The 17,023-nt window shown below is 59.6% G+C and overlaps 2 protein-coding genes across 2 annotated transcripts; both read right to left on the bottom strand.

Annotated features, from left to right (window-relative positions):
• bbc3 (BCL2 binding component 3) lies at positions 1–2,271 on the bottom strand. The gene is made up of 2 exons (XM_031895097.1): positions 2,226–2,271; positions 1–1,379 (listed from the first exon to the last, which is right to left on the bottom strand). The coding sequence occupies exons 1-2, from the start codon at positions 2,269–2,271 to the stop codon at positions 832–834; spliced, it is 594 nt and encodes a 197-aa protein (XP_031750957.1). The 3' UTR covers positions 1–831.
• htra2 (HtrA serine peptidase 2) lies at positions 1,551–16,247 on the bottom strand. The gene is made up of 9 exons (XM_031895098.1): positions 16,139–16,247; positions 14,742–15,063; positions 13,152–13,356; positions 12,270–12,464; positions 12,156–12,188; positions 11,319–11,433; positions 10,594–10,663; positions 10,126–10,221; positions 1,551–2,662 (listed from the first exon to the last, which is right to left on the bottom strand). Exons 1-9 carry the CDS (start codon positions 16,245–16,247, stop codon positions 2,497–2,499), a joined length of 1,311 nt encoding a protein of 436 aa, XP_031750958.1. The 3' UTR covers positions 1,551–2,496.
• Between the last annotated feature and the right edge of the window lie 776 nt (positions 16,248–17,023).

Raw genomic sequence — 17,023 nt, forward strand, 5'->3', positions numbered from 1 at the left:
AGTAGGGACTGACACAGGCCTGGCACCCCCCCGGCCCGAGTACATAGGATTGTGTTTCTCTCAGGAGTGGAACCTTGGCCACCCAAGAAGAGATATGGGTGAGCCCCTATGTCCTTAGGGAGACGAGATCTGGTGCCACACACTGGGCTGGAGGTCGCTCCTCGGTGCATCCGGTTACACAGTGCGGATAAGGGAAATGTTGGGTTAAATGGCGGCTTGGGGTGGGGAAGCCTCGGGGGTCAGGGGTCGGGTACAAAGGGCCCAGGCGGGTATCACTCGGCACTAAAGGGGCACCGCTCACCCTAATAAACCCCTTCCATGACCAATGCAATTCCTTATGTGCAGGTAGGAGGGCTCTCCCTGTAACAGCCAATTGGTTTCCCTGCTTACTCTCCTTCTACTGGAGGAATTTACCCCATTCCTGGAAACCACAGCATAGCTAGAGATCTAAAGCTGGAAGTCTTGGCCAATCATGGCAGAGCGCTTGCGGGGCCCCCGGGCAGGGCCGGCACAGAGCGCTTGCGGGGCCCCCGGGCAGGGCCGGCAGAGAGCGCTTGCGGGGCCCCGGGCAGGGCCGGCAGAGAGCGCTTGCGGGGCCCCGGGCAGGGCCGGCAGTGAGCGCTTGCGGGGCCCCCGGGCAGGGCCGGCACAGAGCGCTTGCGGGGCCCCGGGCAGGGCCGGCAGAGAGCGCTTGCGGGGCCCCCGGGCAGGGCCGGCAGAGAGCGCTTGCGGGGCCCCCGGGCAGGGCCGGCAGAGAGCGCTTGCGGGGCCCCCGGGCAGGGCCGGCAGAGAGCGCTTGCGGGGCCCCCGGGCAGGGCCGGCAGAGAGCGCTTACGGGGCCCCGGGCAGGGCCGGCACAGAGCGCTTGCGGGGCCCCCGGGCAGGGCCGGCAGAGAGCGCTTGCGGGGCCCCGGGCAGGGCCGGCACAGAGCGCTTGCGGGGCCCCCGGGCAGGGCCGGCAGAGAGCGCTTGCGGGGCCCCGGGCAGGGCCGGCAGAGAGCGCTTGCGGGGCCCCGGGCAGGGCCGGCACAGAGCGCTTGCGGGGCCCCCTGGCAGGGCCGGCAGAGAGCGCTTACGGGGCCCCGGGCAGGGCCGGCAGAGAGCGCTTGCGGGGCCCCGGGCAGGGCCGGCAGAGAGCGCTTGCGGGGCCCCGGGCAGGGCCGGCAGAGAGCGCTTACGGGGCCCCGGGCAGGGCCGGCACAGAGCGCTTGCGGGGCCCCCGGGCAGGGCCGGCAGAGAGCGCTTACGGGGCCCCGGGCAGGGCCGGCACAGAGCGCTTGCGGGGCCCCCAGGCAGGGCCGGCAGAGAGCGCTTACGGGGCCCCGGGCAGGGCCGGCACAGAGCGCTTACGGGGCCCCGGGCAGGGCCGGCACAGAGCGCTTACGGGGCCCCGGGCAGGGCCGGCAGAGAGCGCTTACGGGGCCCCGGGCAGGGCCGGCAGAGAGCGCTTACGGGGCCCCGGGCAGGGCCGGCAGAGAGCGCTTACGGGGCCCCGGGCAGGGCCGGCAGAGCGCTTACACAGCAGAGGAACCATACCCCATAAAACAATAGAGCGTTACCAGTCCCATTTTATTGGCCATTACCGATACCCCTGCATATTGTGTGGCCTATTTATGTGTCCCTGGGGGGCAGTAACGGCCCCCCCTGTTGATAGACAATGGGCTTATTATATGCAGCCCTGTTGCACCTTAAGTCACGTGACTATTTCCTATAACAACCCCCCTGCCCCCAGGCTCATTGCAGGAGCTGGCCAATCGATTACAGCAGGCTGGCCTATTCGCTGGCTGCAGACACACCATGTGACCCACATACACCTATATACCCCAACACTGGCTCCCATCCCATCACTCTGTTAGGGCCCATTATACCAGTTCCCATAGAGCCCAATGGCACTAACTGGTCCCGGGTGGGAAAACACAACCCCATTGGCTGGATAGAATTGAGCCCTGGGTACCAGAAGGATCCACTTAGCGCCAAGGTCCCAATGGTTCTGCGCAATAGGTCCTGTACCTGTGGTCGGCCAATCAATGCCCAGAAACATTCTGATACAAAAAATACAACCCTCCTTATTGCCCTTGAATATTAGGCTTGGGCCACCCCAACCACTCTGTGTTGCCATAGTTACATGGGGCGTGGTTACATTGCTGTACTCATTACACCCACTGGAACAGGACACAGTTACACATGGATGCGGGTAGCTTCATTGCACCAAAAATGGGCGGTACCAAGAGACAGTAATGGAGTTTTGGCTCCACCCCCTACATTACACATTCTTGTTGCAATTCTATACCCCGCCCCTCATCACAGTTTTGGGGAGGTTCAGAACTGGCTCCTCCTCCTCCTCCTCAGAGAGAAATGGGCTCCTAGTTCTTGGGTGGGGGTGCAGATCCCTGATCCACAAAAAGCCACGTGGCAACTTCTCTTTCAGCCTCTAGTGGTGAGAAAAGCAGGGCCTTTGGGGCAACTCCTGTCCAATAACTGCCCCCCTGGGGCAACTCACTCTGTGCATTCTGGGATCACAGTCACCATCAAGGACTCGGAGCCTCGGCGCACGATCATAGTGAGTTTGGGGTGAGTGTGAACCGCGTCGTAAATATCCTCCGACGTCATCGCTCGCTTGGCGTTTATCTCCAGAACCACATCCCCCGCCCTCAGCCCGGACCTGCGGGAGAGAAGTACCGGTATCAGCAGGAACGGACCCAATAATGATACCCCACTGGGCAGAACATGGACCCGCAGGCCTGGGGGGGGGAGAGAAGTACTGGTATCAGCAGGAACTGACCCAATAATGATACCCCACTGAGCAGAACATGGACCCGCAGGCCTGGGGGGGAGAGACGTACTGGTATCAGCAGGAACTGACCCAATAATGATACCCCACTGAGCAGAACATGGACCCGCAGGCCTGGGGGGGGGAGAGACGTACCGGTATCAGCAGGAACGGACCCAATAATGATACCCCACTGGGCAGAACATGGACCTGCAGGCCTGGGGGGGAGAGAAGTACTGATATCAGCAGGAACTGACCCAATAATGATACCCCACTGGGCAGAACATGGACCTGCAGGCCTGGGGGGGAGAGAAGTACTGGTATCAGCAGGAACGGACCCAATAATGATACCCCACTGGGCAGAACATGGACCCGCAGGCCTGGGGGGGGAGAGAAGTACCGGTATCAGCAGGAACGGACCCAATAATGATACCCCACTGGGCAGAACATGGACCTGCAGGCCTGGGGGGGAGAGAAGTACCGGTATCAGCAGGAACGGACCCAATAATGATACCCCACTGGGCAGAACATGGACCTGCAGGCCTGGGGGGGAGAGAAGTACCGGTATCAGCAGGAACTGACCCAATAATGATACCCCACTGAGCAGAACATGGACCCGCAGGCCTGGGGGGGAGAGACGTACTGGTATCAGCAGGAACGGACCCAATAATGATACCCCACTGAGCAGAACATGGACCCGCAGGCCTGGGGGGGGAGAGACGTACCGGTATCAGCAGGAACGGACCCAATAATGATACCCCACTGGGCAGAACATGGACCTGCAGGCCTGGGGGGGAGAGAAGTACTGATATCAGCAGGAACTGACCCAATAATGATACCCCACTGGGCAGAACATGGACCTGCAGGCCTGGGGGGGAGAGAAGTACTGGTATCAGCAGGAACGGACCCAATAATGATACCCCACTGGGCAGAACATGGACCCGCAGGCCTGGGGGGGAGAGACGTACTGGTATCAGCAGGAACTGATCCAATAATGATACCCCACTGAGCAGAACATGGACCTGCAGGCCTGGGGGGGAGAGAAGTACTGGTATCAGCAGGAACGGACCCAATAATGATACCCCACTGGGCAGAACATGGACCTGCAGGCCTGGGGGGGGAGAGAAGTACCGGTATCAGCAGGAACGGACCCAATAATGATACCCCACTGGGCAGAACATGGACCTGCAGGCCTGGGGGGGGGAGAGAAGTACCGGTATCAGCAGGAACGGACCCAATAATGATACCCCACTGGGCAGAACATGGACCTGCAGGCCTGGGGGGGAGAGAAGTACCGGTATCAGCAGGAACTGACCCAATAATGATACCCCACTGGGCAGAACATGGACCCGCAGGCCTGGGGGGGGAGAGAAGTACTGGTATCAGCAGGAACGGACCCAATAATGATACCCCACTGGGCAGAACATGGACCTGCAGGCCTGGGGGGGAGAGAAGTACCGGTATCAGCAGGAACGGACCCAATAATGATACCCCACTGGGCAGAACATGGACCCGCAGGCCTGGGGGGGGAGAGAAGTACCGGTATCAGCAGGAACGGACCCAATAATGATACCCCACTGAGCAGAACATGGACCTGCAGGCCTGGGGGGGGAGAGAAGTACCGGTATCAGCAGGAACTGACCCAATAATGATACCCCACTGGGCAGAACATGGACCTGCAGGCCTGGGGGGGGGAGAGACGTACTGGTATCAGCAGGAACGGACCCAATAATGATACCCCACTGGGCAGAACATGGACCTGCAGGCCTGGGGGGGGGAGAGACGTACTGGTATCAGCAGGAACTGACATCAGGGGTAGGAAAGCTTCTGGAAGGGGTAATAAGGGATAGGGTACTTGAATACATTGCAGTTCACAATACTATTAGTTTGTGCCAGCATGGTTTTATGGGTAACAGATCTTGCCAGACTAATTTAGTCGCCTTTTATGAGGAGGTGAGTAGGAACCTTGATGCTGGAATGGCAGTGGATGGGATCTACTTGGACTTTGCTAAAGCGTTTGATACAGTACCTCACAGAAGGTTAATGATCAAATTAAGGAATATTGGCCTAGAACATAATATTTGTAATTGGATAGAGAACTGGCTGAAGGATAGAGTACAAAGAGTGGTTGTAAATGGAACATTTTCTAATTGGACCAGTGTGGTTAGTGGAGTACCGCAGGGGTCAGTCCTTGGGCCTTTGCTTTTTAACTTGTTTATTAATGACCTGGGGGGGGGCATAGACAGTACTGTTTCTATTGATACTAAATTGGGCAAAACTATAAGTTCCATGCAGGATGTGCCGCTTTGCAGAGCGATTTGACTGGGAAACTGGGCAGCAAACTGGGAAATGGGGTTCAATGTTGATAAGTGCAAAGTTCTGCCCTTTGGTAGAAATAATATAAACACAAACTATCTACTGAATGGGAGTGAGTTGGGGGGATCCTTAATGGGGAAGGATCTGGGGGTTTTTGTAGATAACAAGTTGTCTAATTCCAGGCAGTGTCATTCTGTGGCTACTAAAGCAAATAAAGTGCTGTCTTGTATAAACAGGGCATTGACTCAAGGGATGAGAACATAATTTTGCCCCTTTATAGGTCCCTGGTAAGGCCTCACCTTGAGTATGGGGGCAGTAACAGTGAGTATGGGGGGCAGTAACAGTGAGTATGGGGGGGCAGTAACAGTGAGTATGGGGGCAGTAACAGTGAGTATGGGGGGCAGTAACAGTGAGTATGGGGGGGGCAGTAACAGTGAGTATGGGGGCAGTAACAGTGAGTATGGGGGGCAGTAACAGTGAGTATGGGGGGGGGGGCAGTAACAGTGAGTATGGGGGGGGGCAGTAACAGTGAGTATGGGGGGGGGCAGTAACAGTGAGTATGGGGGGGGGCAGTAACAGTGAGTATGGGGGGGGGCAGTAACAGTGAGTATGAGGGCCAGTAACAGTGAGTATGGGGGGGCAGTAACAGTGAGTATGGGGGGCAGTAACAGTGAGTATGGGGGGCAGTAACAGTGAGTATGGGGGGCAGTAACAGTGAGTATGGGGGGCAGTAACAGTGAGTATGGGGGGCAGTAACAGTGAGTATGGGGGGCAGTAACAGTGAGTATGGGGGGCAGTAACAGTGAGTATGGGGGGCAGTAACAGTGAGTATGGGGGCAGTAACAGTGAGTATGGGGGGCAGTAACAGTGAGTATGGGGGCAGTAACAGTAACAGTGAGTATGGGGGGGCAGTAACAGTGAGTATGGGGGGGGGGCAGTAACAGTGAGTATGGGGGGGGGCAGTAACAGTGAGTATGGGGGGGCAGTAACAGTGAGTATGGGGGGCAGTAACAGTGAGTATGGGGGGCAGTAACAGTGAGTATGGGGGGGGGCAGTAACAGTGAGTATGGGGGGGGGCAGTAACAGTGAGTATGGGGGGGGCAGTAACAGTGAGTATGGGGGGGCAGTAACAGTGAGTATGGGGGGCAGTAACAGTGAGTATGGGGGGCAGTAACAGTGAGTATGGGGGGCAGTAACAGTGAGTATGGGGGGCAGTAACAGTGAGTATGGGGGCAGTAACAGTGAGTATGGGGGGCAGTAACAGTGAGTATGGGGGCAGTAACAGTGAGTATGGGGGGCAGTAACAGTGAGTAATGGGGCAGTAACAGTGGTATGGGGGGCAGTAACAGTGAGTATGGGGGGCAGTAACAGTGAGTATGGGGGGGCAGTAACAGTGAGTATGGGGGGGCAGTAACAGTGAGTATGGGGGCAGTAACAGTGAGTATGGGGGGCAGTAACAGTGAGTATGGGGGGGCAGTAACAGTGAGTATGGGGGGGCAGTAACAGTGAGTATGGGGGGCAGTAACAGTGAGTATGGGGGGGCAGTTACAGTGAGTATGGGGGGCAGTTTTGGGCTCCAGTCCTTAAGAAGGATATTAATGAGCTGGAGAGAGTGCAGAGACTGCAACTAAACTGGTTAAGGGGATGGAAGGGTTAAACTATGAGGTGAGACTGTCGAGGTTGGGGTTGTTTTCTCTGGAAAAGAGGCGCTTGCGAGGGGACATGATTACTCTGTACAAGTACATTAGGGGGGATTATAGGCAGTTGGGGGGGTTCTTTTTTCCCATAAAAACAATCAGCGCACCAGAGGCCCCCCCTTTAGATTAGAGGAACGGAGCTTCCATTTGAAGCAGTGTAGGGGGTTCCTCACGGTGAGGGCAGTGAGGGGGTTGGGGAATGCCCTGCCGGGGGATGTTGGGTAGGGGGTTCCTCACGGTGAGGGCAGTGAGGGGGTTGGGGAATGCCCTGCCGGGGGATGTTGGGTAGGGGGTTCCTCACGGTGAGGGCAGTGAGGGGGTTGGGGAATGCCCTGCCGGGGGATGTTGGGTAGGGGGTTCCTCACGGTGAGGGCAGTGAGGGGGTTGGGGAATGCCCTGCCGGGGGATGTTGGGTAGGGGGTTCCTCACGGTGAGGGCAGTGAGGGGGTTGGGGAATGCCCTGCCGGGGGATGTTGGGTAGGGGGTTCCTCACGGTGAGGGCAGTGAGGGGGTTGGGGAATGCCCTGCCGGGGGATGTTGGGTAGGGGGTTCCTCACGGTGAGGGCAGTGAGGGGGTTGGGGAATGCCCTGCCGGGGGATGTTGGGTAGGGGGTTCCTCACGGTGAGGGCAGTGAGGGGGTTGGGGAATGCCCTGCCGGGGGATGTTGGGTAGGGGGTTCCTCACGGTGAGGGCAGTGAGGGGGTTGGGGAATGCCCTGCCGGGGGATGTTGGGTAGGGGGTTCCTCACGGTGAGGGCAGTGAGGGGGTTGGGGAATGCCCTGCCGGGGGGTGTTGGGTAGGGGGTTCCTCACGGTGAGGGCAGTGAGGGGGTTGGGGAATGCCCTGCCGGGGGGTGTTGGGTAGGGGGTTCCTCACGGTGAGGGCAGTGAGGGGGTTGGGGAATGCCCTGCCGGGGGATGTTGGGTAGGGGGTTCCTCACGGTGAGGGCAGTGAGGGGGTTGGGGAATGCCCTGCCGGGGGATGTTGGGTAGGGGGTTCCTCACGGTGAGGGCAGTGAGGGGGTTGGGGAATGCCCTGCCGGGGGATGTTGGGTAGGGGGTTCCTCACGGTGAGGGCAGTGAGGGGGTTGGGGAATGCCCTGCCGGGGGATGTTGGGTAGGGGGTTCCTCACGGTGAGGGCAGTGAGGGGGTTGGGGAATGCCCTGCCGGGGGATGTTGGGTAGGGGGTTCCTCACGGTGAGGGCAGTGAGGGGGTTGGGGAATGCCCTGCCGGGGGATGTTGGGTAGGGGGTTCCTCACGGTGAGGGCAGTGAGGGGGTTGGGGAATGCCCTGCCGGGGGATGTTGGGTGCGGGTGTCACAACCTCAGGGCCGTGAGTTCCCAGACATAGGGCAGGACCCAAAGAGCAAACAGTTGGTATCACAGGATGAGGCGTTTATTGGAGAAATGGCAAGTAGCCATCAGCAGGTTCCCATAAGCCAGTAGGTGGTAGCCAGCCTGCACTCTTGTTCCTTAGGGAGTAGGGAAATACACACAGTTGGGGGGAATCTTCTTGCCCCAGCTAAGGTAGATTCCAGGGAACACAGGGGAGGGGGTCCTGCCGTAGCTAAGGTTACACCCCAGACAAAAGGCTCCATGGAACTCTTGGCAGCCACCTTTGTAGCCAGAAAGGGAGCAGCCCATGTCGTAAAACCAAAACAGGATTTGGCTCCTTCTGCCAACCCAAAGGCAGCTTCCAGAGGGGCCAATCATAGCTAATCCCACTGGGCCTATGGGAAGCCACCTAGTGAGCATGCCCAGTTCAGTCTTTTGCATTTACTAGACAGAGCACTGCTCTCACAAGGGGTAACTATGTGTATTGTGTCACTATGGGGTCTGGCTCTGTGTGCCCTCACAATAGGGGCAATTACATGGGGAGGGCCAGACAGAGCCGGCTGGCTACACACAATACACACCTAGATGAGATTAACCTACACAATGCATTTGCTACAACAGGTAGGAGGGGGGCAGGGGGTACATTTCAGCATAAACAGAAATATCTAATAGTTTCATCCAACTTATACAGTTTGTTATGTCACAAGGGGGTTCCTCACGGTGAGGGCAGTGAGGGGGTTGGGGAATGCCCTGCCGGGGGATGTTGGGTAGGGGGTTCCTCACGGTGAGGGCAGTGAGGGGGTTGGGGAAGGCCCTGCCGGGGGATGTTGGGTAGGGGGTTCCTCACGGTGAGGGCAGTGAGGGGGTTGGGGAATGCCCTGCCGGGGGATGTTGGGTAGGGGGTTCCTCACGGTGAGGGCAGTGAGGGGGTTGGGGAAGGCCCTGCCGGGGGATGTTGGGTAGGGGGTTCCTCACGGTGAGGGCAGTGAGGGGGTTGGGGAATGCCCTGCCGGGGGATGTTGGGTAGGGGGTTCCTCACGGTGAGGGCAGTGAGGGGGTTGGGGAATGCCCTGCCGGGGGATGTTGGGTAGGGGGTTCCTCACGGTGAGGGCAGTGAGGGGGTTGGGGAATGCCCTGCCGGGGGATGTTGGGTAGGGGGTTCCTCACGGTGAGGGCAGTGAGGGGGTTGGGGAATGCCCTGCCGGGGGATGTTGGGTAGGGGGTTCCTCACGGTGAGGGCAGTGAGGAGGTTGGGGAATGCCCTGCCGGGGGATGTTGGGTAGGGGGTTCCTCACGGTGAGGGCAGTGAGGGGGTTGGGGAATGCCCTGCCGGGGGATGTTGGGTAGGGGGTTCCCCACGGTGAGGGCAGTGAGGGGGTTGGGGAATGCCCTGCCGGGGGATGTTGGGTAGGGGGTTCCTCACGGTGAGGGCAGTGAGGTTGGGGAATGCCCTGCCGGGGGATGTTGGGTAGGGGGTTCCTCACGGTGAGGGCAGTGAGGGGGTTGGGGAATGCCCTGCCGGGGGATGTTGGGTAGGGGGTTCCTCACGGTGAGGGCAGTGAGGGGGTTGGGGAATGCCCTGCCGGGGGATGTTGGGTAGGGGGTTCCTCACGGTGAGGGCAGTGAGGGGGTTGGGGAATGCCCTGCCGGGGGATGTTGGGTAGGGGGTTCCTCACGGTGAGGGCAGTGAGGGGGTTGGGGAATGCCCTTCCTAGTGATGGGGTAATGGCAGATTCTGTTAATGCCTATAAGAGGGGCCTGGATGAGTTCTTGATCAATCAGAATACCCAAGGCTATTGTGATACTAATATCTACAGTTAGTACTAGTGGTTGTATTTATAGTTTATGTATGTGAGTGTATAGATTGGTAAGTATAGGTTTGTGTTCTGGGTTTACTCGGATGGGTTGAACTTGATGGACACTGGTCTTTTTTCAACCCTATGTAACTATGACCCAATAACAATTACCCACTGAACAGAACATGGACCCGCAGTGGAAGAACTCACTCGTGGGCAGGAGAACCGACAATGACTTTGTGGATCAGAACTCCATGGGAAACATCTGGGAAACTGGGATCTCGAAACTTCAGCTCAGCCAGAATCCTGTGCAGATAAAGCAACAGCCCCAGTCACTTGCCCCCATAATATTGCCCTCCCCACAGGCAACTACCTGCACCCCCAACACTACTATACAGGAAGTGTCCCCCCAAACCTCCCACACACTAATGGATCGGCGCCCCCTTCTGGCAAGCACGCAGCAGATCTAAAGGAAAAGCAAAAAGCCCTATATAAATTGCAGTACATTATACTGGGTCACTAAGTGGGGGGCTACTGGGATTTATACTGCTGGGTCAGTGCCCCCAGGAGCTGGCATAACATGCCCCTTGGGTTGGGAGAGGGGTACTAGGAGGGAGAAGGGGCAGAAAGGAATCACAAAGTGCCCCAGGCGTGTTATTTACACATTTCCCCACTTACTTGGGCGTCAGGGTGAGCATCATCACCCCAATGTAGCGCCGCTTCACCTCTGAAGAACCCAACAAGGATCCTGGGAGAGGAAGGCACAGTGTAAGGGACCAATCAGGTAGCACTGGGACAGCAGCCAATCAACAGAAAGCCATAGAAATCTGGGCATGGTACCCTGCACTGTACTTACTGTAATCAGTCTTTTATTGGGCCCTCCCCTTTATAGAAGCCACACCCATACAAGCAGAGTATGGGGGACACAACTCAGCAGAGTCGGGAGCCCCCACCCCTACAGAGGCAGGAAGCCCCCACCCCTACAGAGGCAGGGAGCCCCCACCCCTACAGAGGCAGGGAGCCCCCACCCCTACAGAGGCAGGGAGCCCCCACCCCTACAGAGGCAGGAAGCCCCCACCCCTACAGAGGCAGGGAGCCCCCACCCCTACAGAGGCAGGGAGCCCCCACCCCTACAGAGGCAGGAAGCCCCCACCCCTACAGAGGCAGGGAGCCCCCACCCCTACAGAGGCAGGGAGCCCCCACCCCTACAGAGGCAGGGAGCCCCCACCCCTACAGAGGCAGGAAGCCCCCACCCCTACAGAGGCAGGGAGCCCCCACCCCTACAGAGGCAGGGAGCCCCCACCCCTACAGAGGCAGGGAGCCCCCACCCCTGTAGTTGGGCGAGTACATTTGGGTTCTGGCACCACCCCTAATCCCCAGCTGTACCCCAGCCCCACACACACCTTGGCTCCGCCTCTTCTCTCCATGCTGAAGGAATTCCCGCACTCTGTCCGACGGGATCGCAAATGAGATTCCAGGCACAACCTTCATGGTGTTAATTCCAATAACTTCCCCGTCCTGGGGGGGGCAGGAAACCAATCAGCTAGCGGCACCACTTGTACTGCAAGAATTGGACTCAGTCTGTGTCCCAGAACCCCAATCAGCACCAACACACAGCCCAAACCCAGACTCCACTCTACTGACCCAGTCTGGGTCCCAGAACCCCTATCAGCACCAACACACAGCCCAAACCCAGACTCCACTCTACTGACCCAGTCTGCGTCCCAGAACCCCTATCAGCACCAACACACAGCCCAAACCCAGACTACACTCTACTGACCCAGTCTGTGTCCCAGAACCCCTATCAGCACCAACACACAGCCCAAAGCCAGACTCCACTCTACTGACCCAGTCTGTGTCCCAGAACCCCTATCAGCACCAACACACAGCCCAAACCCAGACTCCACCCTACTGACCCAGTCTGTGTCCCAGAACCCCTATCAGCACCAACACACAGCCCAAACCCAGACTCCACCCTACTGACCCAGTCTGTGTCCCAGAACCCCTATCAGCACCAACACACAGCCCAAACCCAGACTCCACTCTACTGACCCAGTCTGTGTCCCAGAACCCCTATCAGCACCAACACACAGCCCAAACCCAGACTCCACTCTACTGACCCAGTCTGTGCCCCAGAACCGATCATCTGCCCTCCCTCCCTTGGCTCTGTGCCTCTGGTACCCAAAAGCATCTGCCCCAGGAGGAGGGTTTCACCCCAGTCAGGGGTAGGAGGAACTCACCAGATTCACAAGGGGACCCCCCGAGTTCCCAAACTGGAAGAGAAGAAAAGAAGCCGTTACCCTCAGTAGAGAGAATCCCGCCCCCCTACAGACACCGGCCAATCACAGCCTTACATCGATGGCGGCGTCGGTTTGGATGTACTCCATGTCTCGGTTGGCCAATCCCAGCTCGTGGCCCCCTCGCTGCACGGAGCTGACGATGCCCGACGTGATGGTGTTCTGCAGGGAGAAGGGGCTGCCCATGGCCACTACGAACTCCCCCTGTCTGATCTCCGCTGAGCGGCCCAGGCGCAGGGTGGGCAGGGGCACCTAGGGGAGCACAAGGGGTTAATATATTCCCGTATCGGGGGGTAAGTGGAGCCCAGGGGCACCTAGGGGAGCACAAGGGGTTAATATATTCCCGTATCGGGGGGTAAGTGGAGCCCAGGGGCACCTAGGGGAGCACAAGGGGATAATATATTCCCGTGCCTGTGGGTAAGTGGAGCCCAGGGGAACCTAGGGGAGCACAAGGGGTTAATATATTCCCATGTCGGGGGTAAGTGGAGCCCAGGGGCACCTAGGGGAGCACAAGGGGTTAATATATTCCCGTATTGGGGGTAAGTGGAGCCCAGGGGCACCTAGGGGAGCACAAGGGGTTAATATATTCCCGTATTGGGGGGTAAGTGGAGCCCAGGGGCACCTAGGGGAGCACAAGGGGTTAATATATTCCCGTATCGGGGGGTAAGTGGAGCCCAGGGGCACCTAGGGAAGCACAAGGGGATAATATATTCCCGTGCCTGTGGGTAAGTGGAGCCCAGGGGAACCTAGGGGAGCACAAGGGGTTAATATATTCCCATGTCGGGGGTAAGTGGAGCCCAGGGGCACCTAGGGGAGCACAAGGGGTTAATATATTCCCGTATTGGGGGGTAAGTGGAGCCCAGGGGCACCTAGGGGAGCACAAGGGGTTAATATATTCCCATGTCGGGGGTAAGTGGAGCCCAGGGGCACAACCGGTACCTTGGGGTTGATCTTAATGGTGGCAATATCCGTGGCCGGATCCACGTCCCTCACAGCCGCCTCGTAACTCTCCCCGTTGGACAGTTTGACTCTCACTCGCCTCCTATTGGCCACGACGTGCGCGTTGGTGACTATCAGCCCATCCGGGGACACCAGGAACCCCGAGCCGCTGGATACGGCCACCTCCCGCCGGGAGAATGGGTGCCTGCCCGGGGGGACACAGCCTGTTAGCCACCCGCCCGCGTCATGGGGGCCCCAACTAACCCGCCCGCGTCATGGGGGCCCCAACTACCCCGCCCGCGTCATGGGGGCCCCAACTACCCCGCCCGCGTCATGGGGGCCCCAACTACCCCGCCCGCGTCATGGGGGCCCCAACTAACCCGCACACACACGCTATGGGGGCCCCCAACTAACCCGCACACACACGCTATGGGGGCCCCCAACTAACCCGCACACACACGCTATGGGGGCCCCCAACTAACCCGCACACACACGCTATGGGGGCCCCCAACTAACCCGCACACACACGCTATGGGGGCCCCCAACTAACCCTCACACACACGCTATGGGGGCCCCCAACTAACCCTCACACACACGCTATGGGGGCCCCCAACTAACCCTCACACACACGCTATGGGGGCCCCCCAACTAACCCTCACACACACGCTATGGGGGCCCCCAACTAACCCTCACACACACGCTATGGGGGCCCCCAACTAACCCTCACACACACGCTATGGGGGCCCCCCAACTAACCCGCACACACACGCTATGGGGGCCCCCAACTAACCCGCACACACACGCTATGGGGGCCCCAACTAACCCTCACACACACGCTATGGGGGCCCCCAACTAACCCGCACACACACGCTATGGGGGCCCCCAACTAACCCCTAACCCGCACACACATGCTATGGGGGCCCCAACTAACCCGCACACACATGCTATGGGGGCCCCCAACTAACCCTCACACACACGCTATGGGGGCCCCCAACTAACCCGCACACACATGCTATGGGGGCCCCCAACTAACCCTCACACACATGCTATGGGGGCCCCCAACTAACCCCTAACCCGCACACACAAGCTATGGGGGCCCCCAACTAACCCGCACACACACGCTATGGGGGCCCCCAACTAACCCGCACACACACGCTATGGGGGCCCCCAACTAACCCTCACACACATGCTATGGGGGCCCCAACTAACCCGCACACACATGCTATGGGGGCCCCAACTAACCCCTAACCCACACACACATGCTATGGGGGCCCCAACTAACCCGCACACACACGCTATGGGGGCCCCCAACTAACCCGCACACACACGCTATGGGGGCCCCCAACTAACCCGCACACACACGCTATGGGGGCCCCCAACTAACCCTCACACACATGCTATGGGGGCCCCCAACTAACCCTCACACACATGCTATGGGGGCCCCCAACTAACCCTCACACACACATGCTATGGGGGCCCCAACTAACCCTCACACACATGCTATGGGGGCCCCAACTAACCCTCACACATATCACTAATGCCCAGGCCCCTGGGACTGACACAGGAGGGTACAATCTGCCCCACACTGACCTGTCCAGGATCTCTATGTTCACCACAGCCGGGGCAGTTCTCTCTGCTACATCCGCTATGAAGTTGAAGTACTTCCGGCCGCCATTACGCGGGGGCCCCAGGTTGGGTCCCTCTGTATCCGGCTTAGCTGCTCTCAGCTCCCCCCCAGCGGGACCCTCATGGGCCCAGAGCCAGAGCCCCAGCCCGGCCCCAAGCACTGTCCCTGCTGCCAACCAGGGGCCCCTCCCGGAACTGCCCCCCACTCCTTCCTTCCCAGGGGCCCCTGTATGCACCCCCCTCAGCCCCTGCCCCACTCCTTCCTTCCCAGGGGCCCCTGTATGCACCCCCCTCAGCCCCTGCCCCACTCCTTCCTTCCCAGGGGCCCCTGTATGCACCCCCCTCAGCCCCTGCCCCACTCCTTCCATCCCAGGGGCCCCTGTATGCACCCCCCTCAGCCCCTGCCCCACTCCTTCCTTCCCAGGGGCCCCTGTATGCACCCCCTCAGCCCCTGCCCCACTCCTTCCTTCCCAGGGGCCCCTGTATGCACCCCCCTCAGCCCCTGCCCCACTCCTTCCTTCCCAGGGGCCCCTGTATGCACCCCCCTCAGCCCCTGCCCCACTCCTTCCATCCCAGGGGCCCCTGTATGCACCCCACTCAGCCCCTGCCCCACTCCTTCCTTCCCAGGGGCCCCTGTATGCACCCCACTCAGCCCCTGCCCCACTCCTTCCTTCCAGGGGCCCCTGTATGCACCCCCCTCAGCCCCTGCCCCACTCCTTCCTTCCCAGGGGCCCCTGTATGCACCCCCCTCAGCCCCTGCCCCACTCCTTCCTTCCCAGGGGCCCCTGTATGCACCCCCCTCAGCCCCTGCCCCACTCCTTCCTTCCCAGGGGCCCCTGTATGCACCCCCCTCAGCCCCTGCCCCACTCCTTCCTTCCCAGGGGCCCCTGTATGCACCCCCCTCAGCCCCTGCCCCACTCCTTCCTTCCCAGGGGGCCCTGTATGCACCCCCCTCAGCCCCTGCCCCACTCCTTCCTTCCCAGGGGCCCCTGTATGCACCCCCCTCAGCCCCTGCCCCACTCCTTCCTTCCCAGGGGCCCCTGTATGCACCCCCCTCAGCCCCTGCCCCACTCCTTCCTTCCCAGGGGCCCCTGTATGCACCCCCCTCAGCCCCTGCCCCACTCCTTCCTTCCCAGGGGCCCCTGTATGCACCCCCCTCAGCCCCTGCCCCACTCCTTCCTTCCCAGGGGCCCCTGTATGCACCCCCCTCAGCCCCTGCCCCACTCCTTCCATCCCAGGGGCCCCTGTATGCACCCCCCTCAGCCCCTGCCCCACTCCTTCCTTCCCAGGGGCCCCTGTATGCACCCCCCTCAGCCCCTGCCCCACTCCTTCCTTCCCAGGGGCCCCTGTATGCACCCCACTCGCCCCACACGATGTCCTGTCTGTGCCCAACGCTTGGAGCCACCTATGTCCCCCCACTATCCTGATCCCTCTCCCCATCCAGCCCAGCCGAACCAGGAAGGCCGCCATCTTGGCCTGGGTCCCCGGCGCACTGTAATGACGTCACGGCTAGAGTTCGGCCATTTCTATCTGTGTGGCGGGAATGTCTGTTACTGAGCGACCCACAAACCGGAATATCCCCATGTACCCCCGTTATACTCACCCAGGAACCCCCAAACCGACTCAACTCCCACCCCCACAGTGTGTGCCCCCCCCCAAGTGCAGAAATGGATTATCCCCCCCCCAAGTGCAGAAATGGATTATCCCATGGGGTTTAATGGGCACAGTAATCTCTGGCTAATGCCCCCCCCCCAAGTGCAGAAATGGATTATCCCATGGGGTTTAATGGGCACAGTAATCTCTGGCTAATGCCCCCCCCCCAAGTGCAGAAATGGATTATCCCATGGGGTTTAATGGGCACAGTAATCTCTGGCTAATGCCCCCCCCCCAAGTGCAGATATGGATTATCCCATGGGGTTTAATGGGCACAGTAATCTCTGGCTAATGCCCCCCCCCCCCAAGTGCAGAAATGGATTATCCCATGGGGTTTAATGGGCACAATAATCTCTGGCTAATGCCCCCCCCCCAAGTGCAGATATGGATTATCCCATGGGGTTTAATGGGCACAGTAATCTCTGGCTAATGCCCCCCCCCAAGTGCAGATATGGATTATCCCATGGGGTTTAATGGGCACAGTAATCTCTGGCTAATGCCCCCCCCCAAGTGCAGATATGGATTATCCCATGGGGTTTAATGGCACAGTAATCTCTGGCTAATGCCCCCCCCCCCCCCAAGTGCAGATATGG

The sequence above is a fragment of the Xenopus tropicalis genome, chromosome 1, assembly GCF_000004195.4.
Source record: "Xenopus tropicalis strain Nigerian chromosome 1, UCB_Xtro_10.0, whole genome shotgun sequence".
Taxonomy (NCBI): domain Eukaryota; kingdom Metazoa; phylum Chordata; class Amphibia; order Anura; family Pipidae; genus Xenopus; species Xenopus tropicalis.